The sequence below is a fragment of the Brassica napus genome, chromosome A3 (assembly GCF_020379485.1).
Source record: "Brassica napus cultivar Da-Ae chromosome A3, Da-Ae, whole genome shotgun sequence".
In the NCBI taxonomy this organism is placed as follows: Eukaryota; Viridiplantae; Streptophyta; class Magnoliopsida; order Brassicales; family Brassicaceae; genus Brassica; species Brassica napus.
This window is the reverse complement of record NC_063436.1, coordinates 30,460,506-30,478,790: the sequence shown is the minus strand read 5'-3', so window position 1 is coordinate 30,478,790 and position 18,285 is coordinate 30,460,506. Positions and strand designations below refer to the sequence as shown.

The window sequence follows — 18,285 nt, the reverse complement described above, 5'->3', positions numbered from 1 at the left end:
AAAAATAGAGTAAGATTGTCTTGATTTTCGGTTACCTCGTAGATATCTTGTAGACTTCTAAAACGTGGAGTCCTTTCACTTGAGCTTTCATCTCCTTGAGAACTTGTTGTTGGTGAAGTTGGTGGTGTAGCTGGATCTTCTCTCGGTTGCTCCACATTCTCTTCTTCAAAGGATGGAAAGAAGTTGTAGTCTTCATTATTTGATCTCCAATCCCATTCTCCTTCTTCATCAAAGATGACATTCCTACTAATGATTGTCTTCTTTGTTTCAGGATTGTAGAGCTTGTAGCCTTTGGAGTTAGCGTCATACCCAATGAAGATATACTTCTCACTTTTATCATCTAGTTTGCTCCGCTTCTCGTCTGGAACATGAGCATGAGCAATGCTTCCAAAGACTCTTAGATGTGAGACTCCGGGCTTCCTTCCGCTCCAAGCTTCTTGTGGTGTCTTTTCTAAAACACTCTTTGTAGGCGAACGGTTTGATATATAAACCGCACAAGCAACTGCTTCTGCCCACAACTCCTTTGGTAGCTTCTTACTCTTGAGCATGCTTCTTGCCATCTCAAGTATTGTCCTATTCTTTCTTTCCGCAACTCCATTTTGTTGAGGGGTTCTTGGCACCGTCAATTGTCTTCGAATTCCATTATCTTCACAATACTTCAGAAACTCCTTGGACATGAATTCTCCTCCTCGATCCGATCTCATGGACTTGATCTTAAGACCACTTTCCTTCTCAACATGGGCTTTGAACTTTTTGAAAATTTCAAACACTTCTGATTTTTGTTTCAAAAAGTAAACCCATGTTTTTCTTGAAAAGTCATCGATAAAGAGAAGGAAGTAGTTACTCTTACCAAGTGAACTTGGTTTGATCGGACCACATACATCTGTATGTATGAGTTCTAGTGGCTTTCTTGCTCTTGTCTCCGACTCCTTTGGAAAACTCATCTTGAATTGCTTTCCAAGTAAGCAACCTTCACACACTTGATTTGGATGATTGATGCAAGGTAAGCCTTTCACCATTTCTTTCTTGGAAAGTAGCTCTAAGCCTCCAAAGTTGAGATGCCCAAATCGAAGATGCCAAAGCCAAGATTCCTCCTTGTAGCACATCTTGAGACATCGTGCAATGTCATTTTGAATGTTTAGGACAAACATTCTATTACTTGACATCGGCACCTTTGTGATGAGATTATTTGCATTATCTCTTAAAGAAAGGCTATTATCCTTTAGTCGAATGTCATAATCTTTCTCTAAGAGTTGTCCTAGGCTCAAGATGTTGGTCTTCATGCTTGGAATGTAGTAAACATTGGAAATGAATTGATGATCTCCATTCTTCAAGCGGATGAGAATATTTCCTTTACCTTTCACCTCCATCTTCGATTCATCTCCCAAAGCCACATTGGTTTTCACCGATTCATCAAGCTCCACGAACATGCTTTTATTTCCACACATGTGGTTGCTTGCACCACTATCAAGGTACCACTTGTGAACCTCATTTGGTTCATCCTTCTTGTAAGCCATCAATAATATATCTTCTTCCTTGTGCCGTTCTTCAACATAGTTGGACTTCTCTTCCACTCTATTGTTGTTTGGAGTTTTGCACTCAGAAGCATAATGTCCAAACTTTCCGCAACTATAGCATTTGATGCTTGATTTATCGTACCTTGATTTTGGGTTTCCTCTTCCACGACCTCTTGATGAATTCTCTCCTCTTTGGTTGAAGTTGTCTTCATATGGTCTCCAACCTCGTCCATTTACACCACGACCTCGTCCTCGGAAATGACCGCCACCACGTCTTGGATTGCTTCGGCCACTTTCTTCCTTGTGATCAATTCTCATCTTGAGAACTTGCTCCACAATATCTTCTTTCTTCTTCTTCTTTTCTTCATAAGCTTGTAGTGATCCAAGAAGTTGCTCCATCGTCATAGTCTCCAAGTCTTTTGTCTCTTCAATCACCGTAACAATGTGCTCGAATTTCGAATCCAATGATCTAAGAACTTTCTCCATGATTCTCACCTCATCTAACTTCTCACCATTTCTTTTTAGGTTATTAGTAACCGTCAAGACTCTTGAGAAGTAATCTGAGATGAGTTCTCCTTCCTTCATTTGTAATGCTTCAAATTCTCCTCTTAGAGTTTGAAGTCGTACCTTCTTAACTTGTTCCGCTCCCTTGTAAGATGTCCGAAGCTTGTCCCATGCTTCTTTGGACGTCTTTGCACCAGCAACCTTCTCAAATGTATCTTCATCTAATCCTTGATAGATTAGACAGAGAGCCTTCTTGTCTCTCTTCCTTGAATCTCTCAAACCATCTTTTTGAGTTTGAGATAGACCACCATCATTCTCCGGTTCATTGAAGCCTTTCTCGACTATCTCCCACACATCATGTGCTCCTAAGATAGCCATCATCCTAAGACTCCAATTGTCATAGTTGCTCTTAGTGAGCAATGGAACTTGGAGGGGAACACCACTATTTGCCATCTTCAAAGGGAACTTGTAGCTCTGATACCACTTTGTTGGAATGAAAAACTTTATAAAGATGGAGAAAGTGTTTAAGTGTTTGAAGAGAAAGTGTTTTGTGTGAAGAAGAAAGATTTTATAACTTAGAAGAGGATTTTTATTACTTATTACAAACTTAGATTATTTCTTGATGATACAAAATGATGGGGAGTGGAGGTATTTATAGCCTCCAAAGTACAAAATATCTTACATATTTTAATCCTAAATCTAGAGAATTCTAGCATAATATCTAAGATTTTTTATCCTAATTATCTAGATAATTCTATGAGAATATCTAGATTTTTATCTTATGGAGGTGGAGGATAATTCTAGATATTGAGTTAAGTTTGGGCTAAAATGATTAGTAAATTATTAGCCCAAAATGTGATCCAAATCAAGTTTAACTTTCAACACTTTTGAATTTGCGAGGGATGATTCTGGATTTGTTTTCATGGCAGATTCTGGAGAAGCAGCTTCTGACGGTGCTGAAAGCTATGGAGGATAAGCTCGACGAGGAGATCGCATCCCTTGAGAAGCCCGACGCGGACGATCTTGAGGTTTTGAGGGAGAGAAGGTTGCAGCAGATGAAGAGAATGGCGGAGAAACGGAAACGTTGGAGGAGTCATAGACACGGAGAGTACACCGAGATCCCCTCCGAGAAAGACTTCTTCGCCGCCGTCAAGGCAAGCGAGCGTAATAACGTTCAGATACAGAGATGATGAAGATGATGATTTGAGCTTGAGCTGAGAAGATGAATCAGAGAAAAGGATAAAGTGAAAGTTTGTTATTTCTCGTAAACTGAAATGTACATGATTCTGTTCTATATATAGTTACTCGGTTAAGCAAACGGAAACTTAACCAATATAATAAACCGGGAACTAAACCGGACTATACTAATACGCCCCTCTCAAGTCTTTATCAGTGAAGCTGGAGGTTGATAAAGACTTGACAAAGACATTCTCGAGAGAAAAGAATGAAAAGGACCAGGGTGAAGTGGTCTAGTGAGGATGTCTGCAAGTTGATTGCCGGTGGAGACATGAAAGGTCCTGAGCTTGTCGGCTTTGAGTTGATCACGAACAGTATGGCAATCGATCTCAATGTGTTTCGTCCGCTCATGAAAAACTGGATTCATAGCTATGTGAATCGCAGACTTGTTATCACAGTAAAGCTTTGCCGGACCTGTAACAGTGACGTGAAGATCACGTAACAGTTGCTGAAGCCATATCAACTCACAAGTGGCTAAGGCTAAACTGCGATACTCTGCCTCCGTGCTACTACGACTAACCACTGCCTGTTTCTTTGACTTCCAAGAGATCAGGGATGATCCAAGATAAACACAGTAGCCAGTGATCGAACGACGTGTCTCCTTGCAAGTAGCCCAGTCAGCATCAGCAAACGCATTCAAGCACAACTCTGAAGACGCTGAGTACATAAGCCCTTGTCCAGGATTGTTCTTCAGATAACGTAACACTTTATGAGCTGCCTGAAGATGTGTATCCGTTGGAGCAGAGAGGAACTGACTCAACTGATGAACCGCAAACGTGATATCAGGTCTCGTTATTGTAAGATAAAGGAGTCTACCAATGAGCTCCCTATAGACCTTCGCATCAGCAAGAGGAGTACCCAAATCTTTAGTAAGATGGAGAGTAGGATCCATAGGAATGGAACTTGGTTTGCATCCAAGAAGACCAGAATCCTCCAACAGATTCAATGTATACTTTCTTTGGCACACAGAGATACCATGTGATGAACGTGCAATCTCAAGACCAAGAAAGAACCGAGCTTGACCAAGGTCTTTGATTTTAAACTCAGATCGAAGTAGTTCCTGCAACGCTACTACTGCAGAGGAATCATTACTGGCGATCAATATATCATCAACATAGACAAGTACTGCCACAAACGAAGCATCAGTCTTCTTGATGAAAAGCGTGTTGTCTGCAGGAGACTGAATGTAATTAGCACCCAGCAAAACAGAAGAGAACCGTTTATACCATTGGCGAGATGCTTGTTTGAGTCCATAAAGAGACTTTCTGAGACGACAAACAGGATTTGGTGGAAGAACAACACCAGCCGGAGGAGTATATCCCTGAGGTAAGCGCATATATATCTCCTCATCTAGTTCACCATGGAGAAATGCATTAGATACATCCATCTGGTTTAAACTCCAACCATTAATAGCCGCCAAGCCAAGAAGAAGTTTAACACTGGTCAACTTCGCAACAGGAGAGAAAGTATCAAGATAATCAATCCCTTCTTGCTGTGTGTATCCTTGTGCAACCAAACGACCCTTATGACGCTCAATAGTTCCATCCGCGTTATATTTGATCGTAAAAATCCACCTACAGCCCACAACATTCTTCCCAACTGGTAAAGAAACAATATCCCATGTTCTGTTTTGTTCCATAGCATCAAGTTCCACATTCACTGTTTTTGTCCACTTCTCTGATTTCATGGCTTGTTGGAATGTTTTAGGTTCAGTTTCTTGAGAATAAGAATGAACAGCTGCTTGGAAAATGGGATTTTGACGGTCATAAGAGACAACAGAAGACAATGGGTAAGGTGTTTTAAAAGAGGAAGGGAAAGAAGGGGAAGAAACTGAAGTGAACGGTATAAGGCAACACAGGTGAGGTGGTAATGTTGAAGAAAGACGAGATAAGCGAGTAGAAATAGGAGTAGTAGTTGAAAGAGCAGCACAATGATACTGAGATAGATAAGTAGGAGCTCTAGTATGTCGTTTAGGCCTAGATGCATGATCATGTTCCATACCAGTAGTATCTATGACAGTGTGATCAGTATTAGTGTCATGAGTGTGTGATTGTGCAGGAACAGAATCCAAATTTGAACACTCTACAGGTGATGACACAAGTAATGAATCAACAAAATGCAAAGGAACAGGCATAGGCAAGATCGTGTTAGGGAACATGTCAACAGATCTGGATAACAACTCAGAAGTCTTAAAAGGAAACACTGTCTCATGAAAAACAACATTTCTTGAAATTGTCACAGAACGAGATTCCAAATCCAAGAGTTTATAGCCCTTATAACCAGAAGGATAACCAAGAAAGACACAAGGCAAAGCTCTCGGTGAAAATTTTGTTCTATCTTTTGCATTAGTAGAAACAAAACACAAGCAACCAAATGTTTTCAACAATGAGTAATCAGGACATTTGTTCAATAGTTTCTCAAACGGAGATTTGTTGTTTAATAATGGTGAAGGCATTCGATTGATCAAAAACACTGCTGTCATAACACAATCACTCCAGTATTCAAGTGGTATATTAGATTGAAAAAGCAATGATCTAGCTACATTTAACAAGTGTTGATGCTTTCTCTCTACTACAGAATTTTGTTGAGGAGTATAAGCACAACAAAAGTAATGAATCATTCCAAGTTCTTTGATTAAATCAGTGAAAGCTAGTTCAGGAGCATTATCAGATCGTATAGCTTTTACTTTCATATGATACTGAGTAGAAACGTGCTTAAGAAACAGAGGAAAAATGACAGAAACATCTCCTTTAGTCTTTAACATATAAACTAGGCCTGGGCATTCGGGGTCCCAATCGGGTTTCGGTTTTATCCAATCGGGTTTCGGTTTTTCGGGTTCATCAAAATCAGCCCCATTCGGATTATATGAAAGTTCGGTTCGGGACCGGTTCGGGTTCTATCGGGTTCGGGTCGGGGTTAGTGAATCTTCAAAGAACCGGTACAACCCAATATACTTTCGGGTTCGGGTCCCAATCGGTTTTTCGGTTTAAAAGTACCTGATTTTTATCTATTTTATAACCAAAACATGAGTAAAATCGGTTCTTCAGTTTTAAAATACCTGATTTGTACCTATTTTGTAACCAAAACTTAAGTAAAATCGATTCAAAAATAAGGAACATCAACCGTGATCATTCAAAATCAAACGAAAAGTAAACATATTTACTGATAAAAAGAAAACTAAATAAATAAAAGCATAAAACGAAAACCAAATTCTCATGAAATGAGAAATATTGTTTAACGAAAACAAAATTTAAATCTAAATACTTCAAGATTCAACGGCCATCTTTAACCATCAACCTTCATGTAATAGAACCACCAACCTTCATGTAATAGATAAGTATTTTAGATGTTCAATATTTCTTAATGTATTTTGGATACATATTAGGAATTGAGATCATGTTTGGTACAAGATCTTTTCGAGGTTTTGAATGTTTTGGGTTCTATCGGATATCCATTTAGATTCGGGTTCGGTTCGGATAATACCCATAACCCAAAATACCACAAAACAAGACCCATTCGGTATTTACGTCGGGTTCGGATCGGTTCGGATTCATTTTTATCGGATCGGATTCAGTTCGGATTTTCGGGTTCGGTTTATTTGCCCAGCCCTAATATAAACCCAAGTAGTTCTAGTACAATCATCAACCAAAGTAAGAAAATATCGATATCCTTCAACAGACTCAACACTAAACGGACCCCAAATGTCAACATGAACCAAATCAAAAGGACAATCTGAGAGATTATTGTGTGAAACATATGCAAGACGACGCTGCTTTGCTAAAGGACATATAGAGCAGGGAGCATGAGAAGAATCCACATGTTTATAAGATGGTAACTGAGAAGAAAGCTTTTGTAAAACGATAGTAGAGGGATGTCCCAAACGTTGATGCCACAAGACGCTATCAGCAGATACAGAACCACAGAACACATCACTTCCAGAAGATAGTCGATAAGAAGTATCAAGAACATAGAGATTGTTGTATAAGCTACCCTTCCCAATCATCAAGCCCCGAGAAAGTTCCTGGATTAAACAGCCATTAGGGAAGAAATGAGCAGCACAAGACAATGTCTTTATCAAACTACTTACACTAATCAGGTTAAAATGGAAATCAGGTACCAACAACACATCATAAAGAATCAAATGATCACTGATTTTAATAACACCAGTGTGTGTAATGGGAACACGAACACCATTAGGTAAAGTCACAGTCACAGAATCTACTGGTACATAACTATCAAACATGCCTAAATCTGAACAAACATGACTAGAAGCTCCACTATCTATGATCCAAGTATCACGTGGAACAAGAGAAGGTAAAGCAGACAGACAATGATTTTGATAGAAAAGGTTATTATTTGTAGAGGTAAGATTGATAGAAGGAAAGGGTATAGTACCAGATGAAGACTGAGGATCCATAAAGCCATGATCAGTGATCGTTGCACTTGAGTGGGAAAAACTTGAGGAAGGAACTTGAGGCTCTGAAACTCGAACATGAGCATTGAACTGTGAGACCATGTTTTGAATCTGTTGTGGACTGAACTGTTGCAGATCAAGATTAACGCCTCCACTTATCAACTGAGGTGTAGCCGGTGGATATGAATATGCGTTAGGCTTGTTTTCAGCACACACAGTGGCAACAGCATTCGACATAGGAGAAGGTGCTGGAGTAGAATTCTGACCCTGAGAACGAGACATACTCTGCACATTCTTATTGTGAGAAGTGTTCCTATTGTTGTAAGATCCATATTGTTTATAGCCTGGTGGAAAACCGTGAAGCTTGAAACACTTCTGTACTGTGTGTCCAGCTTTACCACAATGGGTACAAACCGGCCTTTGATAAGCTCTCCCAGCATTATAAGCAGCAACATAAGCAGTATCTTCAACCGTAGAAACTGGACTAACATGAGCTTGTGATGTACCCGCATGAAAAGCCACATTGTCAATAGCAGTAACAGGACGTAAGGTGCGTTGACGTTCATCCTGAGCTACGATGTTAAAGGCCTCTTCAATAGTGGGGATTGGTTTGAGCATAAGAATATGGCGACGAGTGTGCTCAAATGACTCATTTAATCCCATCAGGAACTTAGTCACACGAGAACGATGCTGAATCTTCTCCCAAAGAGCTGCTGCGTCACACTCACATTTGCCACAAGTACAAATAGGAAGTTCAACAAAATTACGATGTTCCTCCCATAGAGTAACAAGCGCAGTGTAATATGTTGATATATCCATAGACCCTTGTTCAATCTTGCTCAAACGTTGCTCAATGTCATACACTCTCGGCGCATCATCTTGTTTGAATCGACAAAGCAAATTCTTCCAAATTCCTTCAGCAGTAGAGATGAAAAGTAAACTCTGTGCGATCTCCTTTGACACCGAGTTCATTAACCAAGTCGCAACAATATCGTTACACCTAGACCAAGCACCACAATCTCTATGCGTAGAAGGCGGTTTAGGAATCGTACCATCAATGAAGCCAAGCTTATTACGGACGTTCAAAGCCATACGAACAGAACGCCTCCAAGAATGAAACTCCGAGGCCATTGCCAAACGATCAGTGACCAAAATCAATCCAGCATGATCGTTGTGATGAAGATAAAACGGATTGTCATAGTTATCGGAGACTTGACGAACAGAATCTTGATGTACAGAAGATTGATTCGCCGCCATGAGATCTGACTGAACCGATTACTGAGACGAAGAACCGGGATGATGAATCAGAAAGATTATGCAGACGAACAATCGAACCAAAAGATCACAGATCGTAGCGAAGACGACGACGAACAAGCGAGAAAGAGGAATCAACGGAAGACTCATGAGGAATCAAAATCACAGCTCAAAGAACGAAGCGGAAGGTGAGATTTAGTGCTCTGATACCATAATAACGTTCAGATACAGAGATGATGAAGATGATGATTTGAGCTTGAGCTGAGAAGATGAATCAGAGAAAAGGATAAAGTGAAAGTTTGTTATTTCTCGTAAACTGAAATGTACATGATTCTGTTCTATATATAGTTACTCGGTTAAGCAAACGGAAACTTAACCAATATAATAAACCGGGAACTAAACCGGACTATATTAATAGAGCGCGTTGTCTGCCACTTCTACCGCGAGAATTGGCGCTGTAAAGTATGGTATTCACCAATCTTGACAAGAGATGTTAGGACAGCATCATTATTGCTGGGACAAAATTTTGAGTTCTTAACTTTTTTTATTATTATTTTTAGAGTAAGAGACATTGTTAAGAGACAATAGCAAATGTGCACATTATTGCTAGGACTCTTGCTACTGATTCTCGTCTCTCCATCATCTGCTTCTATGGTATCTCCATCCTCTTCTCTTTCTCCAGCATTAACTGCAGATGCAAAGCTATAGATAGAATCAGTAACCGGTGAAAGATTTAAAGGAGGTTGGTGGGAGACTTACGTTGAGAGCTCGCTGAGCTTCTCGTTCGATCCAAATGATGGTGTGGTCTGATGTTCGTTACAAGAAAGTACAATGTGTTCAAATCTTCCATCTACGGGTACTGCTGTCTTCACAACCGGAGGAAATCTTCCTAATCTGCAACAAACATTTACATAAATTGTGAGAATGTTGTGAGCCATCTTTGAAAGTTTCTACAAAAATATACTTTCATAAACCCTCTACATATAGAGTTAATGATCAGTATATGAAGTAACATTCCTGATTCATGAATATAATTCATACTCATACAATAAAGTTTACTGCTTTGACAGCACCAACCATAGTTTTACAGTACCAGGTTCATGGGCATCTTCATAACCTCAAATCTAAGTAGCAACAAATCAAAATCAGCCAAATTGACCTCACTATCCAAGGATCTAAGTTAAGCTGAGCAAAAACCAACTTGATGAATCATACCCACACAATAAAGTTTACTCATTTGATAACATCCAACCATGGTTTTAGAGTACAAAGTTCATGGGCATCTCCATAACCTCAAATCTAAGTAACAACAAATCAATATTACCCAAATAGACCTAATTATACAAGGATTTAAGCTAAGCTGAGCAATAAAAATCAACACTTTTATAACGCCCCGATCCGCCCACGGCTAATGGGCCACCCACGCCCGCTCTCTCGGCCCGTGGGCCCATCCCGTCTGACGGTCGGTCCGTTCATTTTCCAAAGGCTCGAAATCATTGTTTACTGACCCTGCAATCACCACCCGACCTTTTCCCATGCTTTGGCCTCACTCACACGCTATCGCGAATCACTTCCCGATAGGTCACTCATCCTTCCACTACTCCAGCTCAAGCACGCTTAACTCTGGAGTTCTTTCAGGATGTGCTCCGGAAAAGGTAAGTCAACTTTGGTGACATAGGTAGCCAAATCAATTCTCTTAAGCCTTTTCACATATCACAACTCGGGATGTTACAATTCACCCCCTCTCAAAGAACGCAACGTCCTCGTTGCGGCCCATGACAGGTCTCAAGACGCCTCTCAGGTCAGAACTGAGATGGCTAACCAGCTCTGATACCACTTATAACGCCCCGATCCGCCCACGGCTAATGGGCCACCCACGCCCGCTCTCTCGGCCCGTGGGCCCATCCCGTCTGACGGTCGGTCCGTTAATTTTCCAAAGGCTCGAAATCATTGTTTACTGACCCTGCAATCACCACCCGACCTTTTCCCATGCTTTGGCCTCACTCACACGCTATCGCGAATCACTTCCCGATAGGTCACCCATCCTTCCACTACTCCAGCTCAAGCACGCTTAACTCTGGAGTTCTTTCAGGATGTGCTCCGGAAAAGGTAAGTCAACTTTGGTGACATAGGTAGCCAAATCAATTCTCTTAAGCCTTTTCACATATCACAACTCGGGATGTTACAACTTTATTATGTCCAGATCAGGGTTTGTGAGATGAATCAGAGAAGGAAGCTTACTCGTTAGACGATGGCAAGGGTTCTGCAAAGCCTCGACCAGAGGCATTGTCGAAACTGGGTCCATGAGAATAAAGGGGATATATAGATGTTTCTGGAGACTTCAGAAATCCTTGTTGACCCTTTTTGTTTTCATTTCTCTTGCAGCCAAAAGAGAAGACGGAAATCAAGAAGAAGGAAAGAATACCTGCGAGAGGCAGAGAAAGAGAGAGAATGGAAAACCTTTACCATGTGACATGTGTCTTAAGAGACGTTCTTTATTGTCCTTAATTAAGAAACGTTTTTTTCAATAATAGCTAATTTTGATTTATTTTTAATTCCAATTACCTTAGAACCCCAGCTAAGGAATGCCGATAATCATGCTCTTAGTTTTTCTTTTATGTTAGGACAGTAACTTTAGTTTCTTTTTATGTTAGGACAGTAACTTAGTTATTATATAAAAATAAACTTCTTTTTTTTTTTGCAGGTGATGGATAAGCACATGACATGAGTATATTGGCGAAGCAGCACATTGAGACGCGTTTTGTGAAGATCCAAGCTGAGAAAAGTCCGTTCTTGGCTGAGAGGCTCACGATTGTGGTTCTTCCCACTCTTTGCCCTCATTAAGAACACGAAAGTGGATGATTATGTGGTATAATCACACACTACACAAACTCTTAACTTTTGTTTTTTTTTCTGTCTTTTGGAGTATGATTGGTTTTTCAATGTTGTTTTGGTAGGCTGGGTTTAATGAGCTGGGAGGGAAAGACGATTTCAGCACAGATGATCTGGAAGACAGGTTAGCTAGAGCTCAAGTTATTCATTACGAGGGTGAATCATCATCTCATAAGGTAAAGTCTATGACACAAGCCAGGAGGAGTGTAAGGCAGAGTGCTAATTCAGATTCTGACTCTGAATGAATCCCAAGTCTTAATAATATAAAGGAGGAAACATGAAATGTAAGTGAGCTTGTTGTTGAGTTTTATTTGAACTAATTAAGTTAGTCATATGTAATATTCAAAGCTATTCATTAGTCTTTTTGATGATCTAATATGGATTTTTTAACCTTTTAACATTATTTATTATTTTATCAAAAATTATGAAAATTTTCAAGTATCTGCAGACTGATGATTCTAATTATATTATCACCTATGTCATACAATAATTAAATTATATATATATTGAATTTTAAGAACTTTTCCTAAACGTAAAACTGTGGAATTTTAGATTTTTGATGATTATTTAAAATAAAGTCTTGTATTTCTGCCCTATCTATGTGTATATTTGATTTAAAAAAAAAACTTGTTTGCATAAAAGCACACGGAATATTTAAACTTATTCTTTCACGAGAAGAAACACACCACATTAAAATGAGTAAAGAAAAAACTTATAGAGAGTCGGACATACTCTTGAGTCATATATCGATCTCAACTGGATATTTGTTCAGACATTCTTCCCAAGGATTATCAGCAGAAGCCTTAACGTTACGAAGAGCCACCCAAACACAACTATTGCATTTAAACCCTGACCCCAACGCTATCTGCCAAGTCCTATCTCCTTTCTTCATCCTTCCTTTCGCTTCCGTGTAAGCCAACTCGTACCAAATAGAACTCGATGATGTATTACCAAACCTATGTAACGTCATTCTTGATGCTTCCACATGTAACGGAGAGAGATGAAGATTCTTCTCAAGCTCATCTATAAGCGCTCTACCACCCGCATGTATACAGAAATGCTCGAACGCAAGCTTGAAATTCGGCATGTAATGCTTGATCTTGGGGTTGAAAAACTTCTTTCTAAGGAATGTGACAAAGAAGAGAAGCTTTTCGCTTATGGGAAGAACCAGTGGACCTAACGTTGCGATATTAATCTTAAGGGTTCTTGCAGCTACCATGGGTAGATCCTTTGACAAGGTGACTCCAACTACACCATCTTCATCTTCTTCTTGAGTCGCGCATCCGTAAGATCGGTCATCGGACCCGGTATGGACCCTCACCGTGTGGACAAGCTTGTATTTAACGCGTTTTCGGTCTTTAGAGATGTTAGAAAGCAAAACCGCAGCCCCACCTACCCGGAACAAACAGTTTGTAACCAACATTGATTTGTTGTTACCAACGTACAAGTTCTGAGTTATGTTCTCGGTGCTGACCACAAGAGCATAAGTGTTTCTATGAACTTGTAACAAACTCTTAGCGACATCTATAGCGATGACGCCAGCACTACACCCCATCCCACCAAGATTAAAGCTCTTTATATTTTCCCTAAGTTTATATTTGTTCACTATGATAGTTGCTAACGAAGGAGTTGGATTGAAAGTGCTCGAGTTCACCACCAAGATACCTATTTCACTCGGGCTGATTCCAGTGTTGCGGAGAAGAGTATCGACCGCTCCTAGTATAACTTCTTGAGTCTCTTTACGTGACCCGACCATGCTTTGTTCTATCGGCAAGCAATGAAGACCTTCCGGTACGTAGGTCTCTTGGCCTAGACCGGAACGTTCTAGAATCTTGGTCACAAAGTCCATCAAGTATTCGTTCTCGTCTGACTTCCCCCATTTGCCTGATTCACGTACAACTCTTACGTGGTGCATAATCTTCTTGACGCTGGCTTTGAGATGAGACGGTGGGAGGTAGCAGCTGAAGTCAACGAGGTAAACGGGTTTGGGTCGGTTCATAATGTAAAGCGTCCACCCGAGAATCAGAGAGATGGAGAATATGGTTAGGGATGTGAAGTTTTTCTGTAGGGAGAGGTAAAAGCTGTGGAGATCTTGTGTGGAAAGACGAGAAGCTTGCATGGCTATAGCAACCAACAATGGGAGGAAACACAGCTTCAAGCGATGGGTCGTGAGGTAGTTGAAAACCATTTTTACGTTATTCAGTGGGGAATACTTTTTAGTGATATGTTTCCCCTGTTTTGTTTTTAAACTCTTAGTGTGGTCTTTGTTCGTTCTGGCTCGTATTACATTTATAGAGGTTTTGATTGAGTATGATAGAGGGGGTAAGAAGAAGAGAGATAGCTAGAGAGACAGCTCTCATGCAATGAATGTAATAAATAAGCAAGCACGTGAAAGTTTTTACTCCGAATAGCGACATTTCCAAGTTTTATTTTAACGCTTCAAATGTAACTCGGATGTTTTTCAGGTTCAGCGTTTCCTCATTTGGTAAGTATGAGTTATTTAGCTACACACTGAATATTAACTTTCATGTTTAACGAGGATAAGAGAAAAATATATATCAAGAGGTGCATTTATCTTGAAGTTTGTAGGCCATATGCATTGTTGGGGATCATTTACGAGTCATAAAGTCAGTGGCAAAATATGGAGTCAGATGAAACACTCAAATACTAACCCAATGTTATCTCATGTTAATGTACACAAACCGGCGATGCAGTCTCCTAGCTGGGTACCAACGTCTTAGTTAGGTGCTTTCCTCGTCTAGTTAGGATTCTCAATGCACATACATATTTTAAAATAGAACAAATATGAATGGAGACACTACGCCGTTTGTATTGTCAGTTCACTACCAAATTTTTTTAAAAAATTATGAAACGTGTTCGATTGACAACAAATATACACATGCATTGACCAGGTGATTGTGGTCGAGTGGTAAGGAGACGGGACTGAGATGCCAACACGTTTCAGGTTCGATCTATCTGCTGCGCGAAACTAAGTCACAATTATCCTGGTCACCTAACACGGATATAGGCCTATGCTTTAGGAACTATTTGAATACTCAGAAAAAAAATCTATCTGTGGACTACATCTCCCCTTGGGGATTAGTCTGGGCTTTTCCATGGACTTAGGATACCCCAGGTTAATCAAAAAAAAAAAGATATACACATGCATGCGCGAAGATGGTGTTGGCCAACCCTATCCGATAAGTTGGATAATCCGTATGATCATATCAACCATGGGGGTGTCAATATATTGAAGCTAGTTCAACTCGATCAGCCGCCAGTGGTTTAGTGACTGGATTTGGTTCCATTGTGCCCCTAGTTCGATTTCGTTGGGAGAGATATTTTACGCCGTGTTATCAGTATTAGCGCCAACTGGTCCTAGACTTAGAGCATCTCCAATGCATTACCCCATTTTTTACTCCAAAATGGTACAACACCAAAATGGAGTAAGGTTTTACTCTAATGTATTACTCTATTTTCTACTCCAAAAATAATATTTTTAAATGATTTCATTTTTATTTTATTAATAATTGCAAATAAAATCTTATACTTATAAAAATTTATCAATTAACCCCAACTATTTTATGTTTACGATAAATAATTAAAATATAAATTATTTGAATTAAATATTTATCTTTAAAAAGTACAAGAAATCATTAAAAAAGATAACATATATGTGGGTTCAACAATGAGCATTAGAATATTTTTTCCACAAATGATCAACTAATGCATTTCGTAATGAAAAATGAGTTTCTTTATCTTTGATATTCCTAAATCGAGCAAGAAAATTTTGAAATCGGACATTTTCATCTTCTGCAATTTCGATACCCGGAGGTGGAGCTTCTCTTCCAAGTTCAATTGGTGCATCGAGTTCACGCTCATCCATACAAGATCTAAATATTCGTGCGTATATTCAAGCTCAACAAATACAAATAATATCAAAGTGAAATGTTGAATCACAAGATCAACAAGCTCTTTCTCATACTTCTCCGTTGGGCAATATTTCACCGACCTTAGCGGATCCAGAATGGATTTTCCAGATTATTAAATTACTTATTTTATATTATTTTTATTTTAATTATTTATATTTTCTGTTATTTTATGCATTTATTTAAAACTATTAAACAATCCTTTGTGGAATATACTATTTTCATGTTATTGTATCATTTTAAATATTATTTAAGTAAGAAATAAAAACATTAAAGATTCAAAGGACCATTTTATAAATAAAAAAAGTTCAACTCTAAAATAGAGTAATGGGTAAGATTACTCCATAAATGGAGTAACCCTAGCCATTACTTCATTTTAGAGTTGAAAATGGAGTGGGGTTGGAGAAGATTTTACTCCATAATGATGTTTGGAGTTGAAAATGGAATAGGGTTGGAGATGCCATTAGGTAGATTATTTGGACCGAAAGCTGTACATCTCATGGATCAACCCAAAATCATTTATTATACGAGCTTATATATACTTTACCCTTGTTCAACTAGAATTAGTAGATGTATATGCAATAAATTTTCATATCACATCATACTTTCGATTTTTTACATATGCTGATTATGTCAAAGTTTGGAGTGTATATTCAAAGATATTTGCATGGAAAAAAATCAAAGTTTAATATGTTACATCTTCATTATTAAAATATTTTAAAAAAGAATCTTATATCCTGTAGAAAATGTATTTTCTCAAATTTTTAGAAAATGAATTTTTACACAACACTCAGGTAGTAAATGCTTGTAACTAAACAACGTCCTATCTTTTGCCGCATGTCCGTAAAACAAGCATCTTCTTGCTTCAGAATTCAGAAAAACCTAAGACATTGTCAGGTAACAATGGTTTTTTCCTTTAACAGTTTGTCTTTTTCTACTCCTACTTTTTTAGTTATAGTGAAATCTCAGAGCATATGTTTATTGCAAGTTTCTTAAGTTGGGTTTCTTATACGGTTTCTAGCTTTTAACTAAAAATACTAAAAAATGTCCTTTATATTTTTTATTTAAGAGACGTCTCTTACTTTTTTTAGTTAAAAATTAAAAAATTGTATTTTATATTACGTCAAGAGACCTAACCTAAGAGATCCAACCTAAGAGCAAGTGCAACGGAAGTCCGACGCTGATCCTTAGCGTGCCATCATATGCTGAGTTGAATAGATTTATATTATAAAAGGCAAATAATGTAAGGATTTCATCGGATCAGTCCGTCCGTAAGAGGTTCAAGGACTTGATCCTTAAGACAGGTGGCAACGGGTTATATGCGTTGAATTTTTAAACTGAAACATGTATTGCATATCTAAACTGAAACATGTGTTGAATTTTTAATCTCTTTCTAAATACTAGTATTCACTAAACCATAATTAATCAGTTACAAACACGTGTTGAATTTTTAATCTCTTTCGAGATAGATATATAAGATTAAAGGTTTTGAATGTTACTGATCTTTTCTGGATGTCCAACACAAATACACAACTGCTGGTTTAGTAAAATTTAACCAATATATATAATGTAAATCTTGACAACAAAGAAAGAACACATATGAACAAGTTTGCAAAAGAATATTATACCGAATCAGGCGGCAAGTATTACATCACAAAAGGCTGGAGAAAGTTCTGTCTCGATAACAGTTGCGAGATAGGAGACTTATTTGTGTTCAATGTGGTTGGAGATGGGAAAACTACTCCATTGATGTGTGTATGTCCGGAAAGAAAAGAGTGCTCTGAAATACTGAGCAAATACTTGAGCAGAAAGAGTGGTGAGTCTTCTCATAGATGAATTAGGAGAATGCTCAAGTCTTTTCCTCTGCTTTGACCGTGTGTTTAGCTACCGTTACATCTTATAAACCCTTATGTGTAATCTTTATATTTAATCATGTTTTTATTTAATCATGTTTTATTTAAATTTTACTTTCTAAAATTATATAAAAATAAATAAAAAATAAAAAGAATAATATTTATATATCTAAGGACTCCGCAATGGGACTCACCATTGGACTCACCATTTCGATTCGGATCTTTAACTATTCAAACAAAAACAAAACCAACAAAAAATTAATATTTATCTATCTAAGGACTCCGCAATGGGACTCACCATTACAGATGCTCTAAGAGACCTACAATAAACATGCTTTCGTAACCTTGAAACAATCTATCAGTTTTGGTATATTTTTATAAAAAAAAAAAAAAGAATGCAAGCAAAGGGGTTTTCTCTAGGAAAAGCAAAGATTACCTCAAAAACAGTATTTCCATTCATGATATAAGAAGACATTAAATGCTATTTTGTCTATATATACTCTACTTGTTTAAAAATATTAAATTTGATGGAATGGAGTCGATACAAGTCCACATATGGGCGCAGGACACTAATTGTATTCAGATAATTTGCACTCCCAATTTAAAGCGGAAGGATGGTGCGCACAGATCTCAACGTAGAAAAACATGGTTGGGCATAACAATATTTACTAGTTGTTTCACCACTA

At 38.4% G+C, this 18,285-nt stretch overlaps 2 protein-coding genes and 1 long non-coding RNA gene across 3 annotated transcripts; 1 reads left to right on the top strand and 2 right to left on the bottom strand.

Moving 5' to 3' along the window:
* Positions 1 to 6,804: 6,804 nt before the first annotated feature.
* Positions 6,805 to 11,305, bottom strand: LOC106426940. Its single transcript, XM_048766374.1, has 2 exons — positions 11,167 to 11,305; positions 6,805 to 9,819 (listed from the first exon to the last, which is right to left on the bottom strand). Exon 2 carries the CDS (start codon positions 8,926 to 8,928, stop codon positions 6,814 to 6,816), a length of 2,115 nt encoding a protein of 704 aa, XP_048622331.1. The 5' UTR covers positions 8,929 to 9,819; positions 11,167 to 11,305; the 3' UTR covers positions 6,805 to 6,813.
* A 323-nt stretch (positions 11,306 to 11,628) lies between these two features.
* LOC111214341 lies at positions 11,629 to 12,258 on the top strand. The gene is made up of 2 exons (XR_007327831.1): positions 11,629 to 11,794; positions 11,883 to 12,258. It is a non-coding gene; the product is annotated as an uncharacterized LOC111214341 (long non-coding RNA).
* A 210-nt stretch (positions 12,259 to 12,468) lies between these two features.
* On the bottom strand, positions 12,469 to 14,234 carry LOC106441129 (3-ketoacyl-CoA synthase 16-like). Its single transcript, XM_013882934.3, has 2 exons — positions 14,220 to 14,234; positions 12,469 to 14,158 (listed from the first exon to the last, which is right to left on the bottom strand). Exons 1-2 carry the CDS (start codon positions 14,232 to 14,234, stop codon positions 12,557 to 12,559), a joined length of 1,617 nt encoding a protein of 538 aa, XP_013738388.2. The 3' UTR covers positions 12,469 to 12,556.
* Between the last annotated feature and the right edge of the window lie 4,051 nt (positions 14,235 to 18,285).

Bases quoted from the DNA above. Each gene is read 5' to 3' on its own strand.
- LOC106426940 (XM_048766374.1), bottom strand. From the start codon at position 8,928: ATGGCGGCGAATCAATCTTCTGTACATCAAGATTCTGTTCGTCAAGTC.